This window comes from Hyperolius riggenbachi, chromosome 7 (assembly GCF_040937935.1).
Source record: "Hyperolius riggenbachi isolate aHypRig1 chromosome 7, aHypRig1.pri, whole genome shotgun sequence".
Taxonomy (NCBI): domain Eukaryota; kingdom Metazoa; phylum Chordata; class Amphibia; order Anura; family Hyperoliidae; genus Hyperolius; species Hyperolius riggenbachi.
The window spans coordinates 26,245,329-26,271,403 of NC_090652.1; the positions used below are offsets into that span (position 1 = coordinate 26,245,329).

At 47.7% G+C, this 26,075-nt stretch overlaps 1 protein-coding gene across 1 annotated transcript; it reads left to right on the top strand.

The window, feature by feature from the left end:
- The first annotated feature begins 5,306 nt into the window (after positions 1-5,306).
- On the top strand, positions 5,307-24,337 carry LOC137524178 (tripartite motif-containing protein 14-like). The gene is made up of 2 exons (XM_068243759.1): positions 5,307-5,339; positions 22,223-24,337. The coding sequence occupies exon 2, from the start codon at positions 22,224-22,226 to the stop codon at positions 23,754-23,756; it is 1,533 nt and encodes a 510-aa protein (XP_068099860.1). The 5' UTR covers positions 5,307-5,339; position 22,223; the 3' UTR covers positions 23,757-24,337.
- The last annotated feature ends 1,738 nt before the right edge of the window (positions 24,338-26,075 follow it).

The window sequence follows — 26,075 nt, forward strand, 5'->3', positions numbered from 1 at the left end:
TAGGTAGGTAGTATAGGGGGCCTTTAGGTAGGTATAGGGGCCTGTAGGTAGGTAGGTATAGTGCCCGGTAGGTAGGTAGGTACGTATAGGGGGCCTTTAGGTAGGTATAGTGGCAGGTAGGCAAAGTGGTAGGTAGGTAGGTAGGTGTCGCTCCCCCCCCCCCCCCCCCCGTGCCTCCTCCGCTCACCCCCATGGCCTCCTCCGTCCCCCGTGCCTCCTCGCTCACCCCTGCATAAGTATCAACTCACATGTCCAGTGGAGCGCAGAGCGGCAGACCTCGTCCTTACTTCTCGGTTCCCTCTAGTGGCCGGACCGGCTTTTACTGATGACGTCATTGTAAAAGCCGTCACTAGAGGGAACCAGGAAGTCAGCGAGAGGTCTGCCGCTCTGTCTGCGCTCCACTGGACGGGTGAGTTGATACAAAGTATGCGGGCGGCCGAGGCGCGGGGCGGTCGGAGGAGGCGCGGGTCGGAGGACGAGTGCGAGCGGCGGATGCGCGGCGATGCAGCGCCGGGATTCGGCGGATTCGTAAAGTGGAAAATGGCGTCGGGATTCGAATCCACGAATCTCGAATATTTCCCAATATTCGAGGGATTCGTGGATTCGCCGGATTCGTTGTCCCATCTCTAATATATATTTACACACACAACACAACACAACACAACACAACAACACAACACAACACACACTTCTCCTGTCAGACTCAAAGCGCTCAAGAGCTGCAGCCACTGGGACGCGCTCAGGAGGCCACCCTGCAGTGTTAGGGAGTCTTGCCTTGAACTCCTTACTGAATAGGTATTGACCATAGCCAGGATTTGAACCCTGGTCTCCCATGTTAAAGGCAGAGCCCTTAACCAGTACTCTATTCAGCCACAATGGGTGGTAGAAGTAATGGGTGCAAAATGCCAAAGGTACCCTCAGTTCTATTATGACATTATGAAGGAAAGGGGGGGGGTGCAGAGGGGGTCGAGAGAGGGGGGGGGGGCAAATCTGCTACTTTGCTTAGGGCCCCATTTGGCCTTAATCCGGCTCTGGCGCCAACAGTATAGCCAGGTATAGGTGCCCCCAGTATAGCCACCCCCAGTATAGCGAGGCATGGGTGCCAACAGTACAGCTAGGTATAGGTGCCCCCAGTATAGCCAGGCATGGGTGCCAACAGTATAGCCAAGTATAGGTTCCCCCAGTATAGTTAGGCATGGGTGCCAACAGTATAGCCAAGTATAGGTTCCCCCAGTAGAGTTAGGCATGGGTGCCAACAGTATAGCCAGGTATAGGTGCCCCAGAATAGCAAGGCATGGGTGCCAACAGTATAACTAGGTATAGGTGCCTCCAGTATAGCTAGGCATGGGTGCCCTCAGTACAGCCAGGTATAGGTGCCCCAGTATAGCTAGGCATGGGCGCCAACAATATAGCTAGGTTTAGGTGCCCGGTGCCCCCATTATAGCTAGGTACAGGTGCCCTCAGTATAGCCACCCCCAGAATAGCCAGGCATGGGTGCCAACAGTATAGCCAGGTATAGGTGCCCCAGAATAGCCAGGCATGGGTGCCAACAGTATAGCCAGGTATTGGTGCCCCCAGTATAGCTAGGCACTCCTCTCTCCCCCCCCCCCCCCCTCCCCCTCACCTTGGGCTCTCCCTTCAGCGCTCTCTCCTCCAGCATTAATCAGCAGTAGCAGCGGGCATGGAACACTGAACGCGGGTATACCTTTTCCATGCATTCCACGTAACGGAGGTCCGGTCTCTGTAAGCTCCTTACACTACTACTTCCTGATAAACAGGAAGTAGCATCAGATGCTTACAGACTTACAGAGGGGAACCTTCGTCGTGTGGAACACATGGAAGAGGTATGCCATATAGAGTGACCAGACGTCCCGGATTACCCGGGACACCTCCCGGATTCGGGGTCCGCTGTCCCAGGCTGCATGAGGTCCCGGGAAACGTCCCGCTTTCAGCAGTGGGACGCCCCGGCCTCGGGACTCTGGCCACTCTATGCTTATGAACTGGCAGCGGCGTCTATAGACGCCGTGCCAGTTCATTGTCCGCAGCCCCGCTCCAGCCTCCTCTTCCGGTGTCTGTTCCGACACCGGCAGGCGAGCAGGGCTACGGCAAGATGGCTGCCGAAGCCCTGTACTGGAGACTATTTGTCTCCAGTACAGGGCTTCGGGCACCATCGGCCTCGGGACTCTGGCCACTCTATGCTTATGAACTGGCAGCGGCATCTATAGACGCCGTGCCAGTTCATTGTCCGCAGCCCCGCTCCAGCCTCCTCTTCCGGTGTCTGTTCCGACACCGGCAGGCGAGCAGGGCTACGGCAAGATGGCTGCCGAAGCCCTGTACTGGAGACTATTTGTCTCCAGTACAGGGCTTCGGGCACCATCTTGCCGTAGCCCTGCTCTGCCAGGCTGTCAGCGCGGGAGACTTCAGGAGGAAGGTGGTCCCGGGAGCAGCGCGCCAGAGGCCGGAGACTTCTGCCAGGTGAGTAAATGCTTTCTTTTTCAGGTGAAATGTTTGCCCGCATTGTTTCTTTTCTGGGGAAATGTTTGCCCGCATTGTTTCTTTTTTGGGGAAATGTTTGCCCGCATTGCGTTTCTTTTCTGGGGAAAGGTTTGCCCGCATTGCGTTTCTTTTCTGGGGAAATGTTTGCCCGCATTGCGTTTCTTTTCTGGGGAAAGGTTTGCCCGCATTGCGTTTCTTTTCTGGGGAAAGGTTTGCCCGCATTGCGTTTCTTTTCTGGGGAAAGGTTTGCCCGCATTGCGTTTCTTTTCTGGGGAAATGCTTGCCCGCATTGCGTTTCTTTTCTGGGGAAATGTTTGCCCGCATTGCGTTTCTTTTCTGGGGAAATGTTTGCCCGCATTGCGTTTCTTTTCTGGGGAAATGTTTGCCCGCATTGCGTTTCTTTTCTGGGGAAATGTTTGCCCGCATTGCGTTTCTTTTGTACTGACATGTTGCCCGCATTGCGTTTATTTTGTACTGACATGTTGCCCATTGCATTTAGTTTCTGGTGTCCGGGGTAACTGTTACTGCATTTATTATTTAATGGTCATAGATGGCTATGTTTGCTGCTTTGTGGTTACGGTATACTATTAGCATCACACAGTTTCTGCACACCCATGATGCAAAGTCTCGTTTGTCCACATCGTGGCGTAAACACTGCTTTCTTATGCCTCGGTGTTACATCATTACGTTAGCTCCGCCCATACAATGTCATGGCCACGCCCATTTTGCCCCCCCCCCCCCCCCCCCCCCCCCCCCCCCCCCCTGCACCCACCCTCCCTGTCCCAGGTTGGACCTACAAAAATCTGGTCACTCTATGCCCACATTCAGTGTTCCATGCCCACTGCTACTGCTGATTAATGCTGAAGGGAGAGTCCAAGGTGAGGGGGGGGGGGGGGGGGAGTGGGCCATTGCTCTCCCTTCATGTGCTGCGACCTCTCCTGCCCTCCAAGACCGCCCTGGTGGGGCCCCGGGCCCCCTATGGCTACATTCCTTGAAGCCCAAATAGTTCCGCCCCTGGGCACACCATATTTTAGTGGTACAGAGTTGGACTTGAAAGACCTCAAGGCTACTCTTTGAGTTCTGCCAGCCAAGGAGAACTACTAATGGAGGAGCTGTAACCCAGGATCGAACTTCATCCCAATCAGTAGCCGATACCACCTTTCCCATGAGAAAACTGTACCCTTTCTCGAATAGATCAGGGGGGTCTGTATGGCTGATATTGTGTTGAAATCCCTCCCACAGTGTGATGTCATGACCATGGCCCTGAGAGTTTGCTGTCTGTGAGCCTCATTGCAGCATAACAGCTTTTTCCAACCGTCAGGCAAGCAATATCTCCCTCTGTGCATAGAAGTCTCCGTAACAAACATTCCACAGAGCTGCACCTGACAGGACTAAAGATGTGGCCACGCGATAAGTTTCAGAATGTAAATCAGGGAGAGGACAGTTTTTACAATGGGCAAACTCTGACTAAGGCCCCATTCACACTTAAATTTAAAACGCTGGCGATTTTTGCGATGTCACGCAGAAAAATCACTGAACACTGTGGTGATTTTGCCGCGATCGTGTTTAGCGCTTCTATAGCACTGAAACGCGTTCGCCGGGAAATCGCCTGAAAATGGTGCAGGCGACGCGTTTGTTTCACGTTTTTGGGCGATTTGCGTCGATTAGCGCAAATCGCCCAAGTAAGAACAGGCCCATAGTGTTGCATTACACTAGCGCTTTTACCGCTAGCGTTAGAGCGTTTTGCCGAAATTGCGGCAAAACGCTCTAGTGTGAATGGGCCCTAAATGATCCACCTGTATAAATGAATATGGTAGAAAAAAAAGGCATCTTATTCAATATGTTACAGTTACAGTTCCTCTGTAAGATATATTTATCACAATTATGTGTAAGATAACTCTTTGGGCTGGTGCACACCAGAGCGGTTCTTAAGCGTTTTTTAAAGAGTCTGAAGCCATAATAAAATGGCTTTTTTCCTTATATACAGCAGGAGCATGTGTGCCCCTGCTAAAGCGCCGCTATCCCGCAGCTGAACGAGGGTCCTTTCCCCTCCAAATCCCCCCCTGCAAAATCACGACCAACTTGGTCGTAGTTTTTGCTACCCCTGTGCGCTTCCGTGTGAGGCGGGGCTATGAGCTGCAGCCCTGCCTCAGTCACACGCGTCTATCAGCGGCTGATTTCCGCCTCTCCCCCGCCCCTCTCAGTGAAGGAAGACTGAGAGGGGCGGGGAGAGGCGGAGATACGCCGCTGATAGACGCGTGTGACTGAGGCAGGGCTGCAGCTCATAGCCCCGCCTCACACGGAAGCGCTCCCCGGGCAGCACAGGGGGGATTTGGAGGGGAAAGGACCCTCGTTTAGCCGCAGGATAGCGACGTTTTAGCAGGGGCACACATGCCCCTGCTATATATAAGGAAAAAATCCATTTTTATTATGGCTTCAGACTCTCTTTAAAACTCTTGCAGGGGGAAAACCACTTGGCTAATGAAGGTGAATGGGCTAGTGCACACCAGAGTGGCTCGTTTTTTCCACAAACGCAAACTCGGGGGCTGCAGCATTTCTTAGATTTCTGCCTCAATGTTAAAGTATAGGAAAGTGGAAAACCGCTCTGGTTTTCCAGGCGTTTGTTACAGAAGCTGTGCTGTTAAAATACTAGAAAAAAAAAAAAACACAATCTTTGAGGAACACTGATTTCGACAGTTAAAAAAAAAAAAGTCTTTGTTTCCGGGAAATGGGTTAGTGGCGGCCCCGCCCATCTTCACATAACCCACTGCAAAAAATACAGAAGTTCATTCCAACTTCCTTCTGGCAGAGAGAAACAGGAAGGGTGGCAAATACCTCAGCAAGTGAGTATCTGTTATGTGAGCTGTCTGGAGATCGTCATTATTTCACAACTAATCGTTTAAAGGTAACCCGAGGTGAGAGGGATACGAAGGCAGACATGTTTATTTCCTTAAAAACAATGCACATTGCCTGGCAGCCCTGCTGATCCTCTGTCTCTATTACTTTAAGCCATAGCCCCTGAACAAACATGGAGATCAGATGTCTGACAGATCTGACAAGATTAGCTGCATGATTGTTTCATGTGTGTGATTTTTAGACCCTACTGACCAGAAAGATCAGCAGCACTGCCAGGTAACTGGTATTGTTAAAAAGGAAATGAATGTGGCAGCTTCCATAGGTCTAACACCTTGGGTTCATTTTAATGTGTGTGTGTGTGTATAGTGGGGCCAGTAAAAAAGGGCAAATATTGGTAATGGACAAAAAGGGCGCCACCATAGACTGCAATGCAAAATATCGGCTATTGGGCTCCCGACAGGAAATAAGGGCGTCCGAGAAATAGCGGTTGCAGGGATCGTGTTAACAAAAGTTTTTTCGTTTACAGAATAAGGTTTATTACATATATTGTTTACAAGTTCGTTTTGACTTTGTGTTATACTTATTTTTTCGTTTTTAAATTTTGCTTTCAGGACTGTAACAAGTAAATTTTCGTTTACACTTATTTTATTTAAAATTCGTTTTCATACGTATAATGCTTAAATATCGTTTTCAACCTTATTCTATTGGAAATACATCGCTTTTGGTATTAACTTTGTTTTTTACACTTCTAATGCGTTGATTATAGTTTTCTAACATATCACTTTTAATATTACCGTTATTTTAAGATTTTTAATGCGTGCGTAATTGGAAGGCTATCTATTCTAATATATATATGTGTGTGTGTGTGTGTGTGTGTGTGTGTGTGTGTGTGTGTGTGTGTGTGTGTGTGTGTGTGTGTGTGTGTGTGTGTGTGTATCTGATTTTCTATTTGTGTTATTTATAGTGAAGTATTTTAAGGATTAACCACTTTACCCCCCCCCCCCCCCCCATACGGATTTCTCCGTCCCTTTTTCCATCCTTTAACCCCCAGGGACGGAGAAATCCGTACTTTCCGCGTTCCCGCCGCTGCCCGCGCTCCCGCTCGCTGTAGCGCGCACTCCCGCTCGCATGCACGCCGCCCGCCCGGAGATCAATGAACGGGAAAATCCATTCCCGTTCGTTGATCTTAGCCCCGCAATGATCCGCTGCTCTCCAATGAGCAGCCCGATCATTGTGAAAAAAAAAACCACTTAGCCTCCTAGTACTTCCTCCAAGCGTCCGGAAGCATTAAGCAAAAAGTTACTGTGGCCATCTTGTGGCCAAATAGTAAACTACACCCTGAAGCATATTTCACATACAAATATATTACTTAAACACAAAAAATTAACTCATTACCTCCCACACTCCCCAATTTTTTTTTTTTTTGGAATTAAAAAAATTAAAAAATTGACAATTAAAAAAAATACATAAATAGTTACCTTAGGGACTGAACTTTTTAAATATTTATGTCAGGAGGGTACAACACTGTTACTTTATAAACTATGGGCTTGTAATTAGGGATGGACGCAAAACTGAAAAAAATGCACCTGTATTTCCAAATAAAATATTGGCGCCAAACATTGTGATAGGGACATAATTTAAACGGTTTTATAACTGGGACAAAAGGGCAAATACATTTCATGGGTTTTAATTACAATAGCATGCATTATTTAAAATCTATTAGGGCCGAAAACTGAAAAATAATTATTTTTTTCCCACATTTTTCCAATTTTCCCATTAAAACACATTTAGAATAAAATAATTCTTGGCATAATGTCCCACCTAAAGAAAGCCTAATTGGTGGCGAAAAAAACAAGATCTAGTTCATTTCATTGCGATAAGTAATGATAAAGTTGTAGACGAATGAATGGAAGGAGCGCTGAAAGGTGAAAATTGCTCTGGTGCTCAGGGGGTAAAACCCCTCAGTGGTGAAGTGGTTAAATATATTCTTGTTTATATGTGTGTAAGGGTGTTTGTGCAGTGGGGATGGTTAGGGTTAGGCACCACCAGGGAAGTTTTAGGATTAGGCACCACCATTATGCAGGGTCAAAAAAACCAATACCGCAAAGCGGTTGCCCTGCGAGAATTAGTTCATGCTACATTAGCACTATCCAGGAGCACCACAGGGAGGCTTCCCAATACCTTAACCACCCCTCCATCCCACCCCCTGTGGCTACCCACACGCATCACCCCCCCCCCCCCCCCCAAAACTGTGGCAGATCTGCAGGGGGGAAAAAAATCTGCAAAAGCACAAATTTTATGGTGCTGAGCCATAGGTGCACATAGAAATATAGGCAGCGGGAAAAATGTTGGCGCCCAAATTTCCTGCTTTCGTCTACACACATCCCATGGATGCCACTGAGCGGCTAATTTCACAGCGTCTAGGTACATAATCTGATCACTTCCTGGTTCCTGCGCTCTCTCTCTCTGCACAATCTCTGTTTATAGACTATTTAAAACCTGCTGGCTGTCATGCTACATGGAGGTGATAAAATGAGCCAATCAAAATTGGATGTGTGTATGCATTCTTTGGAGGAAAACCTGTGATCTAGCGATAGGGTCATGGGAGCCAACCTGAAAGAGAACCCGAGGTGAACCTGAGGCAAAAAATTAGATATTTGCCTAACAAGAGGGACACCTCTTAATCCTCCAGACCATTACGGCTGCCTAGGACAATCCTGAACATCCCGACTGTGCTCCTCTTCATGCACAAGTGTGGCCACACTTGCGTGGTAGCACGGAGCTGCTTATGCACAAGCGTGGCCACACCTGCATGGTAGTACGGAGCCGTCATTGCACAAGTGTGGCCGCACCTGCATGGTAGTGTGGAGCCGCTCATGCACAACTGTGGCCACACCTGCGTGGTAGCACGGAGCTGCTCATGCACAAGCGTGGCCACACCTGCATGGAAGTATGGAGCCGTTATTGCACAAGTGTGGCTGCACCTGCATGGTAGTACGGAGCTGCTCATGCACAACTGTGGCCACACCTGCGTGGTAGCACGGAGCTGCTCATGCACAAGCGTGGCCACACCTGCATGGAAGTATGGAGCCGTCATTGCACAAGTGTGGCTGCACCTGCATGGTAGTACGGAGCTGCTCATGCACAACTGTGGCCACACCTGCGTGGTAGCACGGAGCTGCTCATGCACAAGCGTGGCCACACCTGCATGGAAGTATGGAGCCGTCATTGCACAAGTGTGGCCACACCTGCATGGTAGTACGGAGCCGTCATTGCACAAGTGTGGCCGCACCTGCATGGTAGTACGGAGCTGCTTATGCACAACTGTGGCCACACCTGCGTGGTAGCACGGAGCTGCTTATGCACAAGCGTGGCCACACCTGCATGGTAGTACGGAGCCGTCATTGCACAAGTGTGGCTGCACCTCAGTGGTAGCCTGAAGCCACTCATGCACAAGTGTGGCCGCACCTGCGTGGTAGTATGGAGCCGCTCATGCACAAGTGTGGCCGCACCTGCGTGGTAGCACGGAGGCATCATTTCACAAGTGTGGCCACACCTCAGTGGTAGCCTGAAGCCACTCATGCACAAGTGTGGCCGCACCTGCGTGGTAGCACGGAGGCATCATTTCACAAGTGTGGCCACACCTCAGTGGTAGCCTGAAGCCACTCATGCACAAGTGTGGCCGCACCTGCGTGGTAGTACGGAGCCGCTCATGCACAAGTGTGGCCACGCCTGCGTGGTAGTATGGAGCTGGTCATGCAGAAGTGTGGCCACGCCTGCGTGGTAGCACGGAGCCACTCATGCACAAGTGTGACCGCACCTGCGTGGTAGCACGGATCCGCTCATGCACAAGTGTGGCCACGCCTGTGATAGTACGGAGCCACTCATGCACAAGTGTGGCCACACCTGCTGGTAGCATGGAGCTGCTCATGCACAAGCGTGGCCGCCCCTGCATGTTAGCACGGAGCTGCTCATGCACAAACATGGCTGCACCTGCGTGGTAGCACAGAGCCGCTCATGCACAAGTGTGGCCGCACCTGCGTGGTAGCACTGAGCCGCTCATGTACAAGTGTGGCTGCACCTGCGTGGTAGCACAGAGCTGCTCATGTACAAGTGTGGCTGCACCTGCGTGGTAGCACAGAGCCGCTCATGCACAAGTGTGGCCGCACCTGCGTGGTAGCACTGAGCCGCTCATGTACAAGTGTGGCTGCACCTGCGTGGTAGCACAGAGCTGCTCATGTACAAGTGTGGCTGCACCTGCGTGGTAGCACAGAGCTGCTCATGTACAAGTGTGGCTGCACCTGCGTGGTAGTACAGAGCCGCTCATGCACAAGTGTGGCCGCACCTGAGTGGTAGCACGGAGCCGCTCATGTACAAGTGTGGCTGCACCTGCGTGGTAGCACAGAGCTGCTCATGCACAAGTGGCTCTGGCATACTGCCCAGGCGTGGCCATGCTCATGCAGGTGCATTACAGCCATGCTAGAGCAGGAAGAGGAGCAAAATTGCGATTCCCTTTGGGGGTTCCAGGTTAGGGGCGTAAATTACATAGCCCTGGCTCCCCAGCAACATTTGGCAGGCCGCCCCCCCCCCCCCCTCCCCAAGTCCCAATGCCAAAGCCTCTTTCTCTCTCCAGCACCTCCCAGATTATGCAAAGCAGTGTCTGTCAGGAACCGGCCCCGCGGCAAGCCTGCAGATACGGTCCCCGACTGCGCGTTTGACCAGATCGAGAGGGGAAGCAGCCTTAGTCGAGCTGACACAAGGCTGTGGCCCCTCAGAACACTCCTCACTGCCACCACTAGCTACTGCTAGACACTTGCACTCTGCTGTCGAGTGATCTGCACGCAATCTGCGTTTTCGTATTCGGGTCAGCTTTGCGCTTTAGGCAGAATAGGGGAACGCTCCGCACACACACACAGTACAATCGTACAGTAGCAAGGCACAATCAGGCACTGACTTTGTAACAAGCAAGTTACACTGCAGTCTCCTCTAGGCTATGAGCGTTAGCTTAGTACAGCAGAAGTCAAACTTATTAAATAACGATTTAATATTCCCGAAAAAAAGGGGAACAATGCAGAAAATATATACAAAAGATTTACAAAAACAAAGTAAAAATTACAAAATAAAAGTTACAAAGGTACACAACAAGACAGGTTGCAAAAATAAAAGGGAAATAAACGTTACCAGCATATACAGAGCGTTGTTTGCAGGAGAACGCAACTTCCGACCAGTAGTTGGGGCAGCTCTAGCGTCTTTGCTATCTCCGAGGAATTACGAGTTGTGAAGGACCTGTGTGGGTTCTTATAGGCCCATTTGGGGCCTGGGGGTACAAGTCCAACCCGCCTCCGAAGGTTTGCACATAATGCTTGTCATATCCTGTGATATGCAAACTTCCAAGGATTTTCCTGTCCCACTTTTGATCTTTCAGAGATTTCAAAACACTTCACACATTTCCAGCAGGCTGTCATATGTACACTTCCAACTGTCCAGACTCATTTAGGCTGGATTGTATAATGGCTTGTTTACATATACACAAAGTTCCAAGTAATGCAAGATCCAGGACAGAATAGAGGGGCGTTATTCAATTTCCTGTATCCAGAGGAACCAAATGCAAATGTAGTTTCATTGACATACAAACAATCACAGTAGCAGCTTATTTGAGCCAGGTGACAATAGTACATCTGAGACAGTATTTCACAGCAGATCAAAGGTGACTGGCTAGTGGCCTAATGAGCCATTTCCTTGCCCGAAGCTAGCAAGTCAATTTAGCAGTTCCTGCTCTATTGTTCACAAGAGTTCACCTTCATATGCAAATGTACTATCTCCTGGCCGACAGGCGATCCAATTAACAGCTTCCAACTTCCAGAGGACTGAATACAGACTCAAAGTACTTCATCCTGTTATACAGACAATCACAGCTTCCCCCAAAGCCAGCCTGGCTTTAGCCGACATACACACCTGACATAATACACAGCAGACATAAAAATGGGAAAATATGGCTTCTGTATTATCCCAACATCATAACTAGCTGCAATATCATGACAGTGTCAACCACAGCAGACAGTAATACTTTACTTCTTCCCGAGAGGCAGGTCCTCTTCACTCCTCTGTGAAGCTGCACCATGCAGCCTACCAGCTTGCAGTTTCCTGTCACATGACATGCAGATTACTCTCTGCTGTGGCTGGCGTTTCTTTGTAGTCTTGCAGAATCTGGTGGGTGCTGGTGGGAGGTGGAGCTTGTGTGCAGACGGGAGCGCACACAAGCACTGGTGTAATAATCGTCCCGGGACCTGCTCATGGGCCCCACTGGGCCCTCCTGCGATGGCAGGGGTTGTGGGGCTAATGTTGGCTATTTGACCAGAAAAGCATCTGGAGGATTCAGACACCTCCCTCTACTTATCCAAAAATTATAATTTTTTGGCCCTAGGTCCGCCCCCAGGCGCACTTGGAGTCAGATAACAAAAATAAGACTTCAGTGGAAGATATTCACACGTCCACTTGGACCCTCTGCTGCTGGCCTGGTCCCGCTTGTTCTTTAGGCCCACCCTCCGCTCTGTATATAAGCTCAACCACATGTGAGTATGGGCCACGCCCGTGTAGTAGTAGGGAAAAGCTGTGCGTGAGGGGCTTTGGAGGGGCTTTGTGCTATTACATAGGTGTGGCCTGTACTTGCACTTGCGCAGTACAGCTGCACTCATACACAGCGGGAAGCGTGGCCATGAGCAGCATATCCTGTGTCCGTGCATTTGTGCTACTGCGCATGTGCAGCACGGACAGCCGTTGGGACAGGACAGGCCAGAAGGCCAGGCGGGCGGGCGTGTGTGCGTGCACACGCTAACATGCAGTCGTGACAGACCTAGAGCCAGTTTTTAAACAGACTTAGGTCGACTAGTTGTTCAATACTATTGAATATGTTTAGAGGGACCTAGTGCTGGAACGGAGGGCATAAGAAGATCAGGGGACGCCTCTGAACCCTCCGCAGGCTTCCCTCTTCTGAGGTAAGTATCTAGTGTTTGTTTCCTTACCTGATTTCAGGTGTGCTTCTTGTATTGCTGAAGGTGAAGGTTTACAAATTGAGATGGTCGATGAGATGCAAATAATTTTAAATTAATGCAGGATTATGCAAATTTTGTATACAAATTTATGCAGCTTGAAAATGGACCAATCGGACTTGACCTCAGCAGGATTTGATTGGTTCATTTTCAAGCTGCATACATTTGCATACAGAATATTTGCATAATGCTGCATCAACTTGAAATCATTTGCATCTCATTGACCATCCCTATTTGCAGACAGCCCATACACTTTCAGCTTCATAAAATAGTGTGAAAGTTAATGGCAATGAATCTCTTCTGCACAAGCAGTGGTGGTGAAGGGGTGTTGGTTTGTGATCATGTCTGACTCTGTCTTATATATTGGTAATAAAACCGAAACTTCTCCCACCCACGCGAACCCCGCCCCCTTTATCTATGCCACCATGAAAGAGACAAAGTCTTTTCCCCACCTCCTCCAGGTGAGATAACTGGGATGCAACTAGAAGGCATAAATGTTATTGTGATTGCAGAAAGGGCTGAGTTTCAGCTTTCTACTCCCTTCCACCAGGAAATGTTCTTGTATTACAAAATCATAATACAGCACAAAGGTCAGCAATACTTTATAATTCAGAAAAAAACCTTAAAGAGAAACTCCAACCTAGAATTGAACTTTATCCCAATCAGTAGCTGATACCCCCTTTTACATGAGAAAAATAATGCTTTTCACAAACAGACCATCAGGGGGCGCTGTATGACTGATTTTGTGCTGAAACCCCTCCCACAAGAAGCTCTGCGTACCGCGGTACTCTGGGCAAACTGCCACAATGTAACAAGGTTCACAGACAGGAAATAGCTGTTTACAGCTGTCTCTAACAGCCAAAACAGCTAGCATCAGCTACATAACCTGCCCACAGTAACAATGTCACCATGTAATAAATGTCAGAATGTAAATCGGGGAGAGGAAAGATTTTACAATGAGCAAACACTGACTAAATCATTTATACATAATTATGGTAAAAAATAAAGCACTTTTTTTTACTACATTATTTTCACTGGAGTTCCTCTTTAAAGTGCACTCGCTGTGAAATTTTGGGTACACAAAGACATACTTGCCTAAGAAGCGGGGGAGCCTCTTGATCCTGTAGATGCTTCCCATGCCCTCCTCTAATCCTCCGTCGCCAAGGGCGGTCTTCCCAAAGATTATCAACAAGGGTTTGTTGTCAGGAACATTCGGCTGCGCTCCTCTTCAAGCACAAGCATGACCGTACTGCACCTGCGTGAGTGGTCACACCCAGGGGCGGTTCTTCCATGAAGCAATGTGAATGACTGTTCAGGGAGTCAACAATTAGAGGGCAGCAAGAGGCAGCTCCTCTCCCCAAATTTCCCCCTCCTCGCACTCCCCATCAACCCCTCTCTAGATATGCAGCATTCCAGCGATGGGATCTCCATCCACCCAGAGCCGGATTAAGGCTACATGGGGCCCTAAGCAAAGTAACTGATTTGGGCCCCCCATCATGTCGTAATAGAATCAGAAGATGCAGGTGCACAGCAACATGCCACACACACTGGGGCAGCCGATCTACTGGTTGCTATGGGCAACAGCCCGCTTTCCTCTGTGGGTGCACAATGCAGGAAATAGCAGCGGCAAAATGCAGAGTGAGAGATGAATGGCTGGGACATTTGCACTCAGGGGCTGGGGCACCCCTGTGAAGAGGGCGCCAGATATTACAGCAGCAGCACTTTCCCCCTGCATCTCCAGCCTGGCAATAGCAGAAAGCTCTGGACACCGCCAAACCGGAAGCCGTTCCCCAGACAGAATTACATAACCACCCCCACCACCTATCAACCGATTTCCTCCCAAACTAGACAGCCACCATGCAGCCTCCATCCCAGTGAATACGATAGTCCAGGAGAGAAGGCAGCCGCAGCGGGGGAGAATGACAGCACCAGATGACTCACATTCACCTATTGCGATCCAAGCAATAGAGGCCCCATCATCCGGAGCCCATCTGTATCCTCTAGAGTGCTGCCGCTTTGTTACTACTACTATTACTACTTCCTACTTCCTGTCTGATCTAAGAATCAGGAAGTTCAGAGCGAGCGGCTGCACTGTAGAAGAGACAGATGGGTTTCAGATGACGGGATCTCTATCGCTTGGATCATGGATAGGTGAGTGAGCGTTTGCCATCTGCTGCTATCATTCTTGCTGCAGCTGTGGTTCTCTGTGGGAAGGGAGGGCAGAGTGGGCAGCGGCAGAGCGCACAGTAGCAGGAGGGGGACCTAGGAGGAGAGCCTGGCTCTGAAGACAATCAGCAGCGCACGGCATCATTTGACAAGACAAATAACATTTATATCGCGCTTTTCTCCTGGCGGACTTAAAGCGCCAGAGCTGCAGCTACTAGGACGCGCCCTATAGGCAGTAGCAGTGTTAGAGAGACTTGCCTAAGGTCTCCTACTGAATAGGTGCTGACTTACTGAACAGGCAGAGCCGAAATTCGAACCCTGGTCTCCTGTGTCAGACGCAGAGTCCTTAAAGGGACTCCGAGCAGTGCCTGTGGGTATGCCTTTAAGCATACCCACAACTAATTAATTACATCCTCACACCTACCAGCATGATGTTTGTAATTATATCCCCCTGGGTTTCATATATTTCATTGCATTGTGCTGAATCGAGCTGCCGACTTTGGAGAAAAGTCGTCCTGTGGCCGCAATTTCATAGGGCGGCCGTTTATATATCGTTGGAAAGAGGAGAAAGAGATCTTTAAAATGATATGCAACTTTCCATAGTTACTGCATAGCTCAGAGTCACTTTAACCATTATACCATCCAGCCACCGCTGACAGGATGGCGAGGGCTGGTTTATGTGCTGATGGGGCCCCTTTGACTCTGAATGGGGGCCCCAAGCGACTGCTTTTGTTGCCTGGTCGGTAATCCGGCCCTGCATCCACCGCCCTGTATCCATGGCTACAGCGGGGCCTCATGTGACCTGTTATGTGCTGCCAGGTCACATGAGGTGCCGCTGTAGTCAGAGAGGAAGCGGGACTTCATGTGTGGCTGGTGATTCCATCACTAATCTGCTGAGAGCGGGTGAGTGATGCGGCGCCTGTGCAGCACATACACAGGCATCCTGGGAATCAGATGCTGTCTAGCCGGAAGCACTGGCAAGCGTCCATGTGAACCAGGCCTTCATTTGATAGCCAGTAATACAAAGTGCTCAGATCATAGACAAAACTCCCTCCACAAAAATATTATTTAACCATTTCAGCCCATGGGTATTTTTCACCTTATGGACAAGAGGAATTTTTACATTTCAGCAGGCCTCCCTTTTTATACCCCAATAACTTTATCACTACTTATCACAGCAAAATGATCTATACCTTGTTTTATCCGCCACCAGTTAGACTTTCTTTGGGTGGTACATTATGCTAAGAATTATTTTATTCTAAATGCATTATAATGGGAATAATATGAAAAAAAAAATGAGAACATTCATTATTTCTCAGTTTTCAGCCATTATAGTTTTAAAATAATTCATGCTACCGTAATTAAAATCTACACATTTTATTTGGCCATTTATCCCAGTTATTGCAACGTTAAAATGATATCCCTAGTATAATGTATGGTGACAATATTTTATTTGGAAATAAAGGTGCATTTTTTTCAGTGTTACATCCATTATTAATTTTTAGCCAATAATTTAATAATAATATGCCCTCTTGACATAGATATTAAAAAATGTTTATTCCCTAAAGTCAGTAGGTGTAATTTTACTATTTAGCCACAAGACGTCCCCATTGAGTGCTTTCTATTTGCGTTGAATACGTACGCAATAGGAAGCAATCTGTTGCTACATTGTAACTAAGGAAGTGACGCAGGTATCAATGGATGCCTGGGATCACAGTGGCCTGCGGGGAGATTAATGAATGGAAACTTTATTCCCATTCATAAATCTAACGATCGGCGGTGGTAAGCGGCGGAAATCGGTGGCGGGAGGAAGCATGACGGATCTATTTCAGAATGAACACTGTTTTTGAGCTAAAACAGTGTTCATTCTCGGCAGACATGCACGGATTGGCACAGGGGACTTTTGTCCCCTGCAGCCAAACCCCCCCCCTGCTTCCAGCAACTTCGCAATCGCGGACATTTTCCTGCACAGCATTCCAAACTGCAGGGACGTGACTAGCGCGTCACTACAGCTGTATCAGCTGCCGCTGCGGACGTGAGGCTAACATGTCTGGGGCAGAAATGGTTAAGAGCTCCGTAAGACCAGTATGGTCAATAGTGATTTGCGAGAAAAACTTTGACTTTGACACCCACCACACGGCTTAGACCCTGACCCTAGTCTCTGCCAAATGGCCTGATATGGAAAGAATCAAGTGACAAAACAATGGCCTCATCAGAAGCTTCCAGTGTAACGTACCAGCTGTCAACTACAAACCTGTCCCTGCTTGTCTGACTGAAGAAAACTTGGCTGTGTCACATTACACAGGAGTTCATAACACTGGCTGAACTCACATTCCTCAGATAGTCTAGCAGCAAGGTGAGAGGGAAGCGTACGTATAGAGTCATGGCCGAAATTGTTGGCACCCCAGAAATCTTTACATATAATAAAGTACCGTATTTCTCACAGAAAAGTATTGCAGTTACACATGGGGCTTGATTCACTAAGACAAATAGCACGCCTTATCAAAGTTAACACGCCTTATCAGAGTAGCACAGCGAACTTATGCCTGCTAATTGGCAATGACGAGAGCTTCACTCGTCCTGCCCTGAGCCCCTGCAGGTTCGTAGCGCTCGCTATGCTACTCTGATAAGGCGTGTTAACTTTGATAAGGCATGTTTATTTTGATAAGGCATGCTATTTCTCTTAGTGAATCAAGCGCATGGTATGCAATACACATGTAAAAAAGCAAACTGGACACAATGTCACACACAACTCCAAAAATGGACTGGACAAAATTATTGGCACCCTTTCAAAATTGTGGTTAAATAAGATTGCTCCTATAAACTCACCTGGGGCAAGTAAGAGGTGTTGGCAATTTAAAAATCACACCTGAAAGCAGATACAAAGGAGAGAAGTTCACTTAGGGCTGGTGCACACCAAAACCCGCTAGCAGATCCGCAAAATGCTAGCAGATTTTTAAACGCTTTTTTTTATTTTTCTGCAGCGTTTCAGCTAGCGTTTTGCGGTTTTGTGTAGCGTTTTTGGTGTAGTAGATTTCATGTATTGTTACAGTAAAGCTGTTACTGAACAGCTACTGTAACAAAAAACGCCTGGCAAACCGCTCTGAAGTGCCGTTTTTCAGAGCGGTTTGCGTTTTTCCTATACTTAACATTGAGGCAGAAACGCATCCGCAATCCAAAATCTGCTGCAGCCCGGGAGTATGCGTTTCTGCAAAACGCCACCCGCTCTGGTGTGCACCAGCCCATTGAAATGCATTACCCTAGCAGATCCGCACCCGCAAGCAGATCGCAAACCGCAGCGGAAACGCTCCGGTGTGCACTAGGCCTTAGGCCTTATTCACATCATAAATTACCAGCACTATCGCAAGCGCTGTGCCATTTGAGAGTTTTTTTCAGCGCTTTGAAAAGTGCTTTTGCAGAGCGATTTCTTTTTTTCACTTCCTGACGTCAGTCAGGATGTGAACTCTTTCACCTGGAAATTAATAAATACATTGGCTATCATTCATAAAGCATTCCCGCATGCGGAAATGCTTAAAGAGAACCCGAGGTGGGTTTGAAGAATATTATCTGCATACAGAGGCTGGACCTGCCTATACAGCCCAGCCTCTGTTGCTATCCCAAATCCCCCTAAGGTCCCCCTGCACTCTGCATTCCCTCATAAATCACAGCCACACTGCTGACAAACAGCTTGTCAGAGCTGGCTGTGTTTATCTCTATAGTGTCAGTCTGCTGCTCTCCCCGCCTCCTGCAGAACTCCAGTCCCCGCCTGCATCCTTTCCCTCCCTGCTGATTGGAGGGAAGGGACGGGGGCAGGGACCGGAGCTATGCAGGAGCCTGATTGAGACTGACACTACAGATGTAAACACAGCCTCACAGCACGGCTGTGATTTATGAGGGATTGCAGAGTGCAGGGGGACCTTAGTGGGGTTTGGGATAGCAACAGAGGCTGGGCTGTATAGGCAGATCCAGCCTCTGTATGCAGATAACATTCTTTAAACACACCTCGAGTTCTCTTTAATACCGCTGACTTTACCGACCACATTGCAAAATGTCCATTCATAAAGGCTCTTTCCGCATGCGGAGCTGACATTCCCGTGCAGAGTGATCACTTACCGCCTTGTGCGGTGTTGATACGCAGTTATCCAGAAAAAGTAGCAAAATGTCCATTCATAAACATTTCCGCATAGCGGTATGCGGACGGGGATTACCGATCCCCTGGATGTAGCGGGAAGCTTGCGGAGTACTTGTAAGTGAATGGGACGGACCTCCCAAGCAGTAGAAGAGAGAGCACCGCACGGAGGGAATCGGGCAGCTTTTCTGTTTCCGCATGCCTACCGCCCGCCTACCGACACCATTCTCCAGAAATCCTCCGCACTGCTATAGCACCAGGCACAATTTTTATGAATGACCACCAATGTATTTATTCATGAAAGCTCTGGGGAAATCACTATAAAAACCGATTTTTCAAGCGCTTTGCGATTTCCCTAAACCTTCCATTTAGCCAAGCCGCTCAGAAAATGGTACAGGCAGCGCTTTTGGTTGATGGCAATCAGATGCTTCGATGTGAACTCTCTCATAGGGAATCATTGCACAATCGCTTTTAGGGCGATTTTCAAAATCGCTGGTGCTTAAAGAACCCCGAAGACGCTCTGTGAGTGAACAAGCCCTTAGGGCCCTTTTCCACCAGCGCGTTTGCGCTGGCTGAATCGCAAAGTCGCAAACCGCTAGCGATTTTACAATCGCTACGGTTTGCTTTTTAACATAGGAAGTCATTTCCACTACCGCGATTCGTTTTTTACCCGAACGCGAACGCGCGGCGGAGCGATATTTGCCGCAATTTTGCTATGCAGTGCATAGCATAGCAAAATCGCGGCCGCAAAACGTTGGGGAATCGCCGGTTTTGCGATTCAGCAATCGCTAGCGTTCAGCGTGAACGCTAGCGACTGCAGGTGGAAAAGGGCCCTTAGTCTATGCATTGTTTGTCTGTGTGTGCCACACTAAGCATGGACGACAGAAAGAGGAAAAGAGAACTGTCTGAGGACTTGTAACCTTGAGATTGTTATTTTTTAACACTTTTGGTTCACAAGTCCATCTCCAGAGATCTAGATTTGCCTTTGTCTCCATTGCGCAACATGATCAAGACGTTTGCAAACCATCGCACTGTAGCTAATTTCCCTGGGCGTGGGAGGAAGAGAAAAATTGAGGAAAGGTTGTAACGCCGGATAGTCCGGATGGTGGATAAGCAGCATAAGCATCCCAGTATAACATGACTGCTATGGGGCACCAGGGGCGTAACTAGAAATCATAGGGCCCCCAGAAAACCCTTGAGGGGCCCTCAATCTTCACACCCTTTTGCCTCCCCCCCTCCATGACCCTTAGAGCCTGGGCTATTCATCTTGCCTGGGTCATAAATCAAGTGTGGACATCGTGATTTTCACACCCATAACAAATATGGTCACAAAAACACCAGATCTGATGTATGAACCCCTTGATCAGAGGGAGTGGAGTAGTAGTTGGAGTCCCCTTACAGCTCTGAGCCCTCCTGCTCCCCCTGTAGTTACCCCCCAGCTTGGCACTGAGGGCTATGCGCCAAAACCCCCTGCTTTGGAGAGGGAAGGCTGGCCGCACACTAGACATAAAAATGGTGGATCAGGTAAAATGGGCGTGAGGCATGTGTTTATATGGGGACTGCTATAGGCCACAATGTAATTAGTGGCTATGGTGGCCGTGGCACCAGGGGAGTAATTTGGGCACAGGAGAGCACTGTATATCGATACATCGGGAGGAAGACATGGCAAAATCCCTGGTGGCTGTAGCCTATCTAGGCTCGTGTGAGAGTAAGTTTACCGGTAAGTTAGGCCATAGTTAAATATCAGTAAAAATTACTCAATGATTTATAGTGGAATATCGGTCATTTACCGATATTCTACCTGCGTCAAAATCATCTCTGTGCCCTTTTTACACGTACGCCTTTCCAGAGCTCCCACTTTACCTTCTCTCCCTCTAATACAGAGGACCTCCTTTCTTTGTAGCCCCTCTACTCTTCAGGCATGAGGATCGTGGTGGCCATACTTGTTTTATGACCACTGGCCAAGGGGGGAGGGAGAAGAGGGTGTGAATGAAGCCCCCATCAATGTTTTGCATGTAGGCTCAATGGTTTGCAGTTACACCCCTAAACACCAAATGAATGGTATTCTACTCAGTTGGCTGGTGACTGATCTAAGGTGGTTTGGGAGAAGTAAGTTCAAACACCAGAGAAAGCAGAAGAGGAAGTTCAGCTTGAGAGGTGAAATGAACCAGCACCTTGAAAACACACAGAGACAAAGGAAACCCAAAGGGTGTTGTAATAAAGCGGACCCAAACCAAACATTTTTTTTTTAATTAAAACTATTTAGTTGCACCACTCTGACACATACAAAGATAAATAAACATTCCTTCAAGCCTATGAGCATTTCAGTGCATGCTTTTCACCCTTCTCTTTTTATAACTAGGGTTATACAGGTGGCAGCCATTAGCAATTCCTCCATTGCCAGACACCACCTACTCTACCAGTTTGCTGGATTTTGTCCCGGCAATTTGAAAGGAAGGGAGGGGTTCCTCCAATAAATGTAAAATATTTTACATTTGTCATCATGCAGCTTAAAAGAGGCTGCTATTTATTATTATAATTTAGAAAATAGATTTTATTTCTGAAATCTTGTATTTTTAATTTGGGTCCACTTTAACTATTCTCGACTAAGATGGAGAGTTAAATGAGTACAAAATTAGGTTGCTATAAGGACAACCAACCAATAAGGCATATGGAGGAAGCCTGTCTCAACTAGAGTGCAACAGACTCTCTTTGGGTTCTGGTCACTCTCTAGGACCTAGAGGGGTAATAGTATTTTACGGGACTTGTGCAGCATCAGGATAAGCCATACTGGCTGTATCCCGCGCCCAAGTCTCCAGGAGGCGAATTCTCTCCAATGCCTCCAGGGACCTGCGATGCTGCAGCTCTTCAGGACACAGAGCTTCCTGCTGCTGCACACACACTCAGCCGAAGCAGGTACTCATACAACCGTTGGAGGCAGGGCTTTGTTTGGGGCGGGGCTCCATTTGGGTGGTGCTTCATTCAGGGGTGACTGTGGCAGCCCCCAGGACCAATGGCACTGCATTCAATGGTCTGGAATGCCTTTCCCTAAAAATGTCCCTGACTTTGGGGATGCATTTTGTGGGACCAGGTGCCCACTTCTTCAGGCCACTGCAGCTGGCACTGAATATTGACTTGAAGTGGGTGTCTGCTCAAACGAAATGCCATTTATCATTTATCGTGTCATTCCTGAGGTTTTAACAACCGTATTGATTTTAACACGTTTTATCCTCTCCGGGTGCCTCGTTGTTCTCCTGAGCTAGGGAAGTTGGTAGCCACCACAGTGCTGCTGTATATGGTTTAAAGACTTCCGGCAATAGGGGAATAGACATCAAGAGTCTATAGATTTGGGCTTGAGGACTAATAAGGAGCCAATTTACTATATTTATATTGGGAGTCCATTTTTGTCATTATTATTTTTTTTATTTGAACTCGCATTGATTTCCATCTTTTCTCTGCTGTTTTAGAATATTAAGTCAATGTTTACACTGAACTCACAGTTTTATACCTTCTTTCTTCTTTCCAGGATGGCATCTTCTCCAGTAGACGCCCATATGATCTGTCCCATCTGCAAAAGCTTATTTGTTAAACCAGTGTCTCTGACTTGTGGACACAACTTCTGCCAAGACTGCATTGTGGCCGTGCTGGATACCCAGCAGAATCCTGGTGTTTACTCCTGTCCGAATTGCAAACTAGAGTTTCTGGAACGCCCTCTACTGCAGGACAATGAGACCTTGTCTGATGAAGTGAAACACTTCATATCTCTGCAGGAGGCAGCAAAAGTCCTCTGTACATATTGCGTAGACTCTCCCGAGGCTGCTGTTAAGACATGTCTGCAGTGTGAAACGTCCATGTGTGTTAAACACTTGACGGCCCACGACAAGGCTGTGGCTCATGTGTTAGTGGAGCCTACCTCATCCGTAAATGATAAAAAATGTTCCATCCATGAGAAGCCTCTGGAGTATTACTGCTGTGAAGATGCTGACTGTCTGTGTTCATTTTGCTGTTTGTTTGGGATGCACAAAGGACACCAAGTAGAACTTCTACAGGAGGCTTCTGAGAAGAAGAAGGAGAAATTGAGACAACTTCTGGAAGACTTGCCTTCACAGAGAGGAATGATTGAGGAGAGAATTTTCATTCTACAGGACCAGAAGAGAAGAGTGGAAAGAAAAGCAGAAGATGAGAAGGAAAGAGTCACAGACTTTTATGAAAATTGCAGGAGACAGCTTGAAGTCCAGGAAAAGAGATCCCTGAACGAGATCTCCAGGCACAAAGAACAGATTTCATGGTCTCTCTCCAATCAGATTGATCAGCTGGAGACACAGAAGGACGAGATGTCTGGGAAGGCAGCCCATATTGAGAAGCTTTGTAATATGACTAATCCAATAAATGTTCTACAAGATCCAGAATCTGGTGATGAAGATGTAGAGGAACCTTCTACTCTCTCAGATTGGGATGATGTTCTGACCTCACTTGTGTTACATGAGTCTATAAATGACCTTATGACTAATATGATATCAAGAACCAGTTTCCCTATACGAGAGGATCTGTTACTGCATGAGAATTCTGCCCATACTTTAGTGGCCATATCGTGTTGTCTGAAAAAAGCATCATGGTCTGGAATAAGGGAGAACAGACCAGAAATACCAGAGAGGTTTACAGAATATACCCAGGTGATGAGCACTGAGGGATTTTCCCATGGTAGACACTACTGGGAAGTAGAGGTTGATAACTATGGAGGCTGGAAAGTGGGCATAAGTTATCCTTCCATAGAGAGATCAGGAGATCAGTCCAGTTTGGGCGATAATAAGAAGTCTTGGTGTTTCCGCATGTGTGATCTTCAATATTCAGCTGTCCACGACTCACAAGAACAGGAGATACAACCTCAGCCTAACTTCAGGAAAATGGGAATATTTCTGGATTATGAGGCTGGTCGTCTGTCCTTCTACCAGCTGGGTGACCCCATCATCCACTTACACACCTTCACTGCCACCTTCACTGAGCCCCTCCATGCTGCTTTTTATGTTGATAATGGAGCCTGGGTGAAGATCAGACAGTAACTCCTGGTACACACTTACAATTATGATTGGCCAATCACTGTCCAATTTTACCATTTCCATGTGGTATGAGGGTCAACAAATATTGAATACTATGCTCAGATTGTGTAGGTAAGACCTCCTACTCCATGGAGGTGGTAAAATTGGTCAGTGATTGGCCAATCATTATTGAAAGTGTGTACCAGGCTTTAGGGTGCATACACACATGCAATTTCATTGCCAATTTTACTACTTCCATATAGAATTAAAATTGCCTACACAATCCATTTCTAGGACTCAAAAACTAGTTCAACGTACATTTACTCATTCAGTATCACTGAATAAATTCATGACAGCGAAATTGCACTGGAAATCGCACTTTCATGGTAAATCTTTTATAAACTTAGATGGGTGCTGCACACGTCTTTTTGTAATTTAATATTCAGTAAATATGATCTTTCCATTTTAAATTTACGGCCAGCTAAGAATCTACAAAACTGACCGTGGCCTTTAAAAGGTATTGGCCTCAATTTACTAAGCTTATTTCCTGTATATAATAACATTTCTATAGTTATCACCATGGTGATAAGGCATGCAGTATTCAGGAAACATTTTACCTCAGACAAACCTAAAGCTAACTTTTCTGTCTTTAAGTTAAGGTGAGATCTCTAAAGTTAACTCTTCAGGTTGTTAACAGGCTGTTAATTAACTGCGTGTGAAAATAGCTACAGAGGAGGTAACTTAAGGAATGAAGAGATAAGATAACTCTCTCACTGTGTGGAGGTAAGTTTTCTCTTGCCTTATTATCTCCAGTATGATCTTAGTGAATTGAGGCCAAATTATCTCCAAAAGAAACTGTGGCCTCAATTCACTAAGATCATGCTGGAGATAATTAGGCAAGAGAAAACTTACCTCCATACAGTGAGAGAGTTATCTTATCTCTCCATTCCTTAAGTTACCTCCTCTGTAGCTATTTTCAGAATTCTGGAGTTATTTTAAGGATTGAAGGGTTAACTTTAGAGATCTCACCTTAACTTAATGACAGAAGAGAAGGTACCGCTAATAAAAAAAAAAAGTCAGATACTCACCTAAGGAGAGGGAAGGCGCGGTCCTAATGAGCCTTCCCTCTCCTCTGCCGGTGCCTTCGGTGCTGCGCTGGCTCCCCCGTTCGCATCCGCCGCCGCAGGGACTTCGGAGGTCTTCGGGAGCACTCGGGCTTCCGAAAACGGGCCGCTCCATACTACGTATGCGTGAGCGCGTCATAGAGGGCGCTCGCGCATGCTTAGTATGGAACGGCCCCGTCCTCGGGAGCCCGAGTGCTCCCGAAGGCTTCCGAAAGCTCCCATCAGCATGCGGAAGTGGCAGTATTTGACCGAACTGGTCGAATACTGCCACGGGGGATCCTGCGCGGGACTGGGGACCGGGAGAGGAGAGGGAAGGCTCATTAGGACCGAGCCTTCCCTCTCCTTAGGTGAGTATCTGACTTTTTCTTTTTTAAAACGGTAAACATTCACTTTAACTTTAGGTTTGCCTGAGGTAAAATGTTTCCTGAATACTGCATGCCTTATCACCATGGTGATAACTCTAGAAACAGGAGATAAGCTTAGTGAATTGAGGCCAATGTGAAAAAACACTGGTAAAGTCCATCACATCACACAGAGATCTGTGAGTGTAGAGTCAGCAGAATTGGAGTGTCTTCTGAACAGAGCATGTGACCTCACTTGACTCCTCCCACCTGCCATCTTGTGAGGGGCGTAACTTTCAGTGGCTCAAGCCCCCAAGCAAAGTTATCGTGGTGGGAGCCCCCATCGGTGTCATGGCCGTTCTCTTTCACGACTCCAATATTGGCACCTTGTTTCGCTCCCCCTCTTCCTTTAGCAGAGTAGCGCTGATATACAGTATTTAACTAGTTCATTTTGCATCAGGTCTCCTCTTCCTCCCCAGAGCTGTGTGCCAACGTCCATCAGCTCCTAATGCATGTCATGCCAACAGGAGCCTGAAGATGGCAGCATAGCTCCTGGGAGGAGGAGGTGACCAGATGCAGCATGTACAAACAAAGAACATTTATATCACACTTTTCTCCTGGCGGACTCAAAGCACCAGAGCTGCAGCCACTAGGGCGCGCTCTATATGCAGTAGAAGTGTTAGGGAGATTTGCCCAAGGTCTCCTACTGAATAGGTGCTGGCTTACTGAACAGGAGGAGCCGAGATTCAAACCCAGGTCGCCAGTGTCAGAGGCAGAGCCCTTAACCATTATACTATCCAGTCACCAGATCTTTGTACAAGGTAAATACCCTCATTTCCTGAAAATAAGACCTACCTTGAAAATAAGCCCTAGTTGGA

Coding starts and splice junctions, on each gene's coding strand:
- LOC137524178 (XM_068243759.1), top strand. CDS start 22,224: ATGGCATCTTCTCCAGTAGACGCCCATATGATCTGTCCCATCTGCAAA.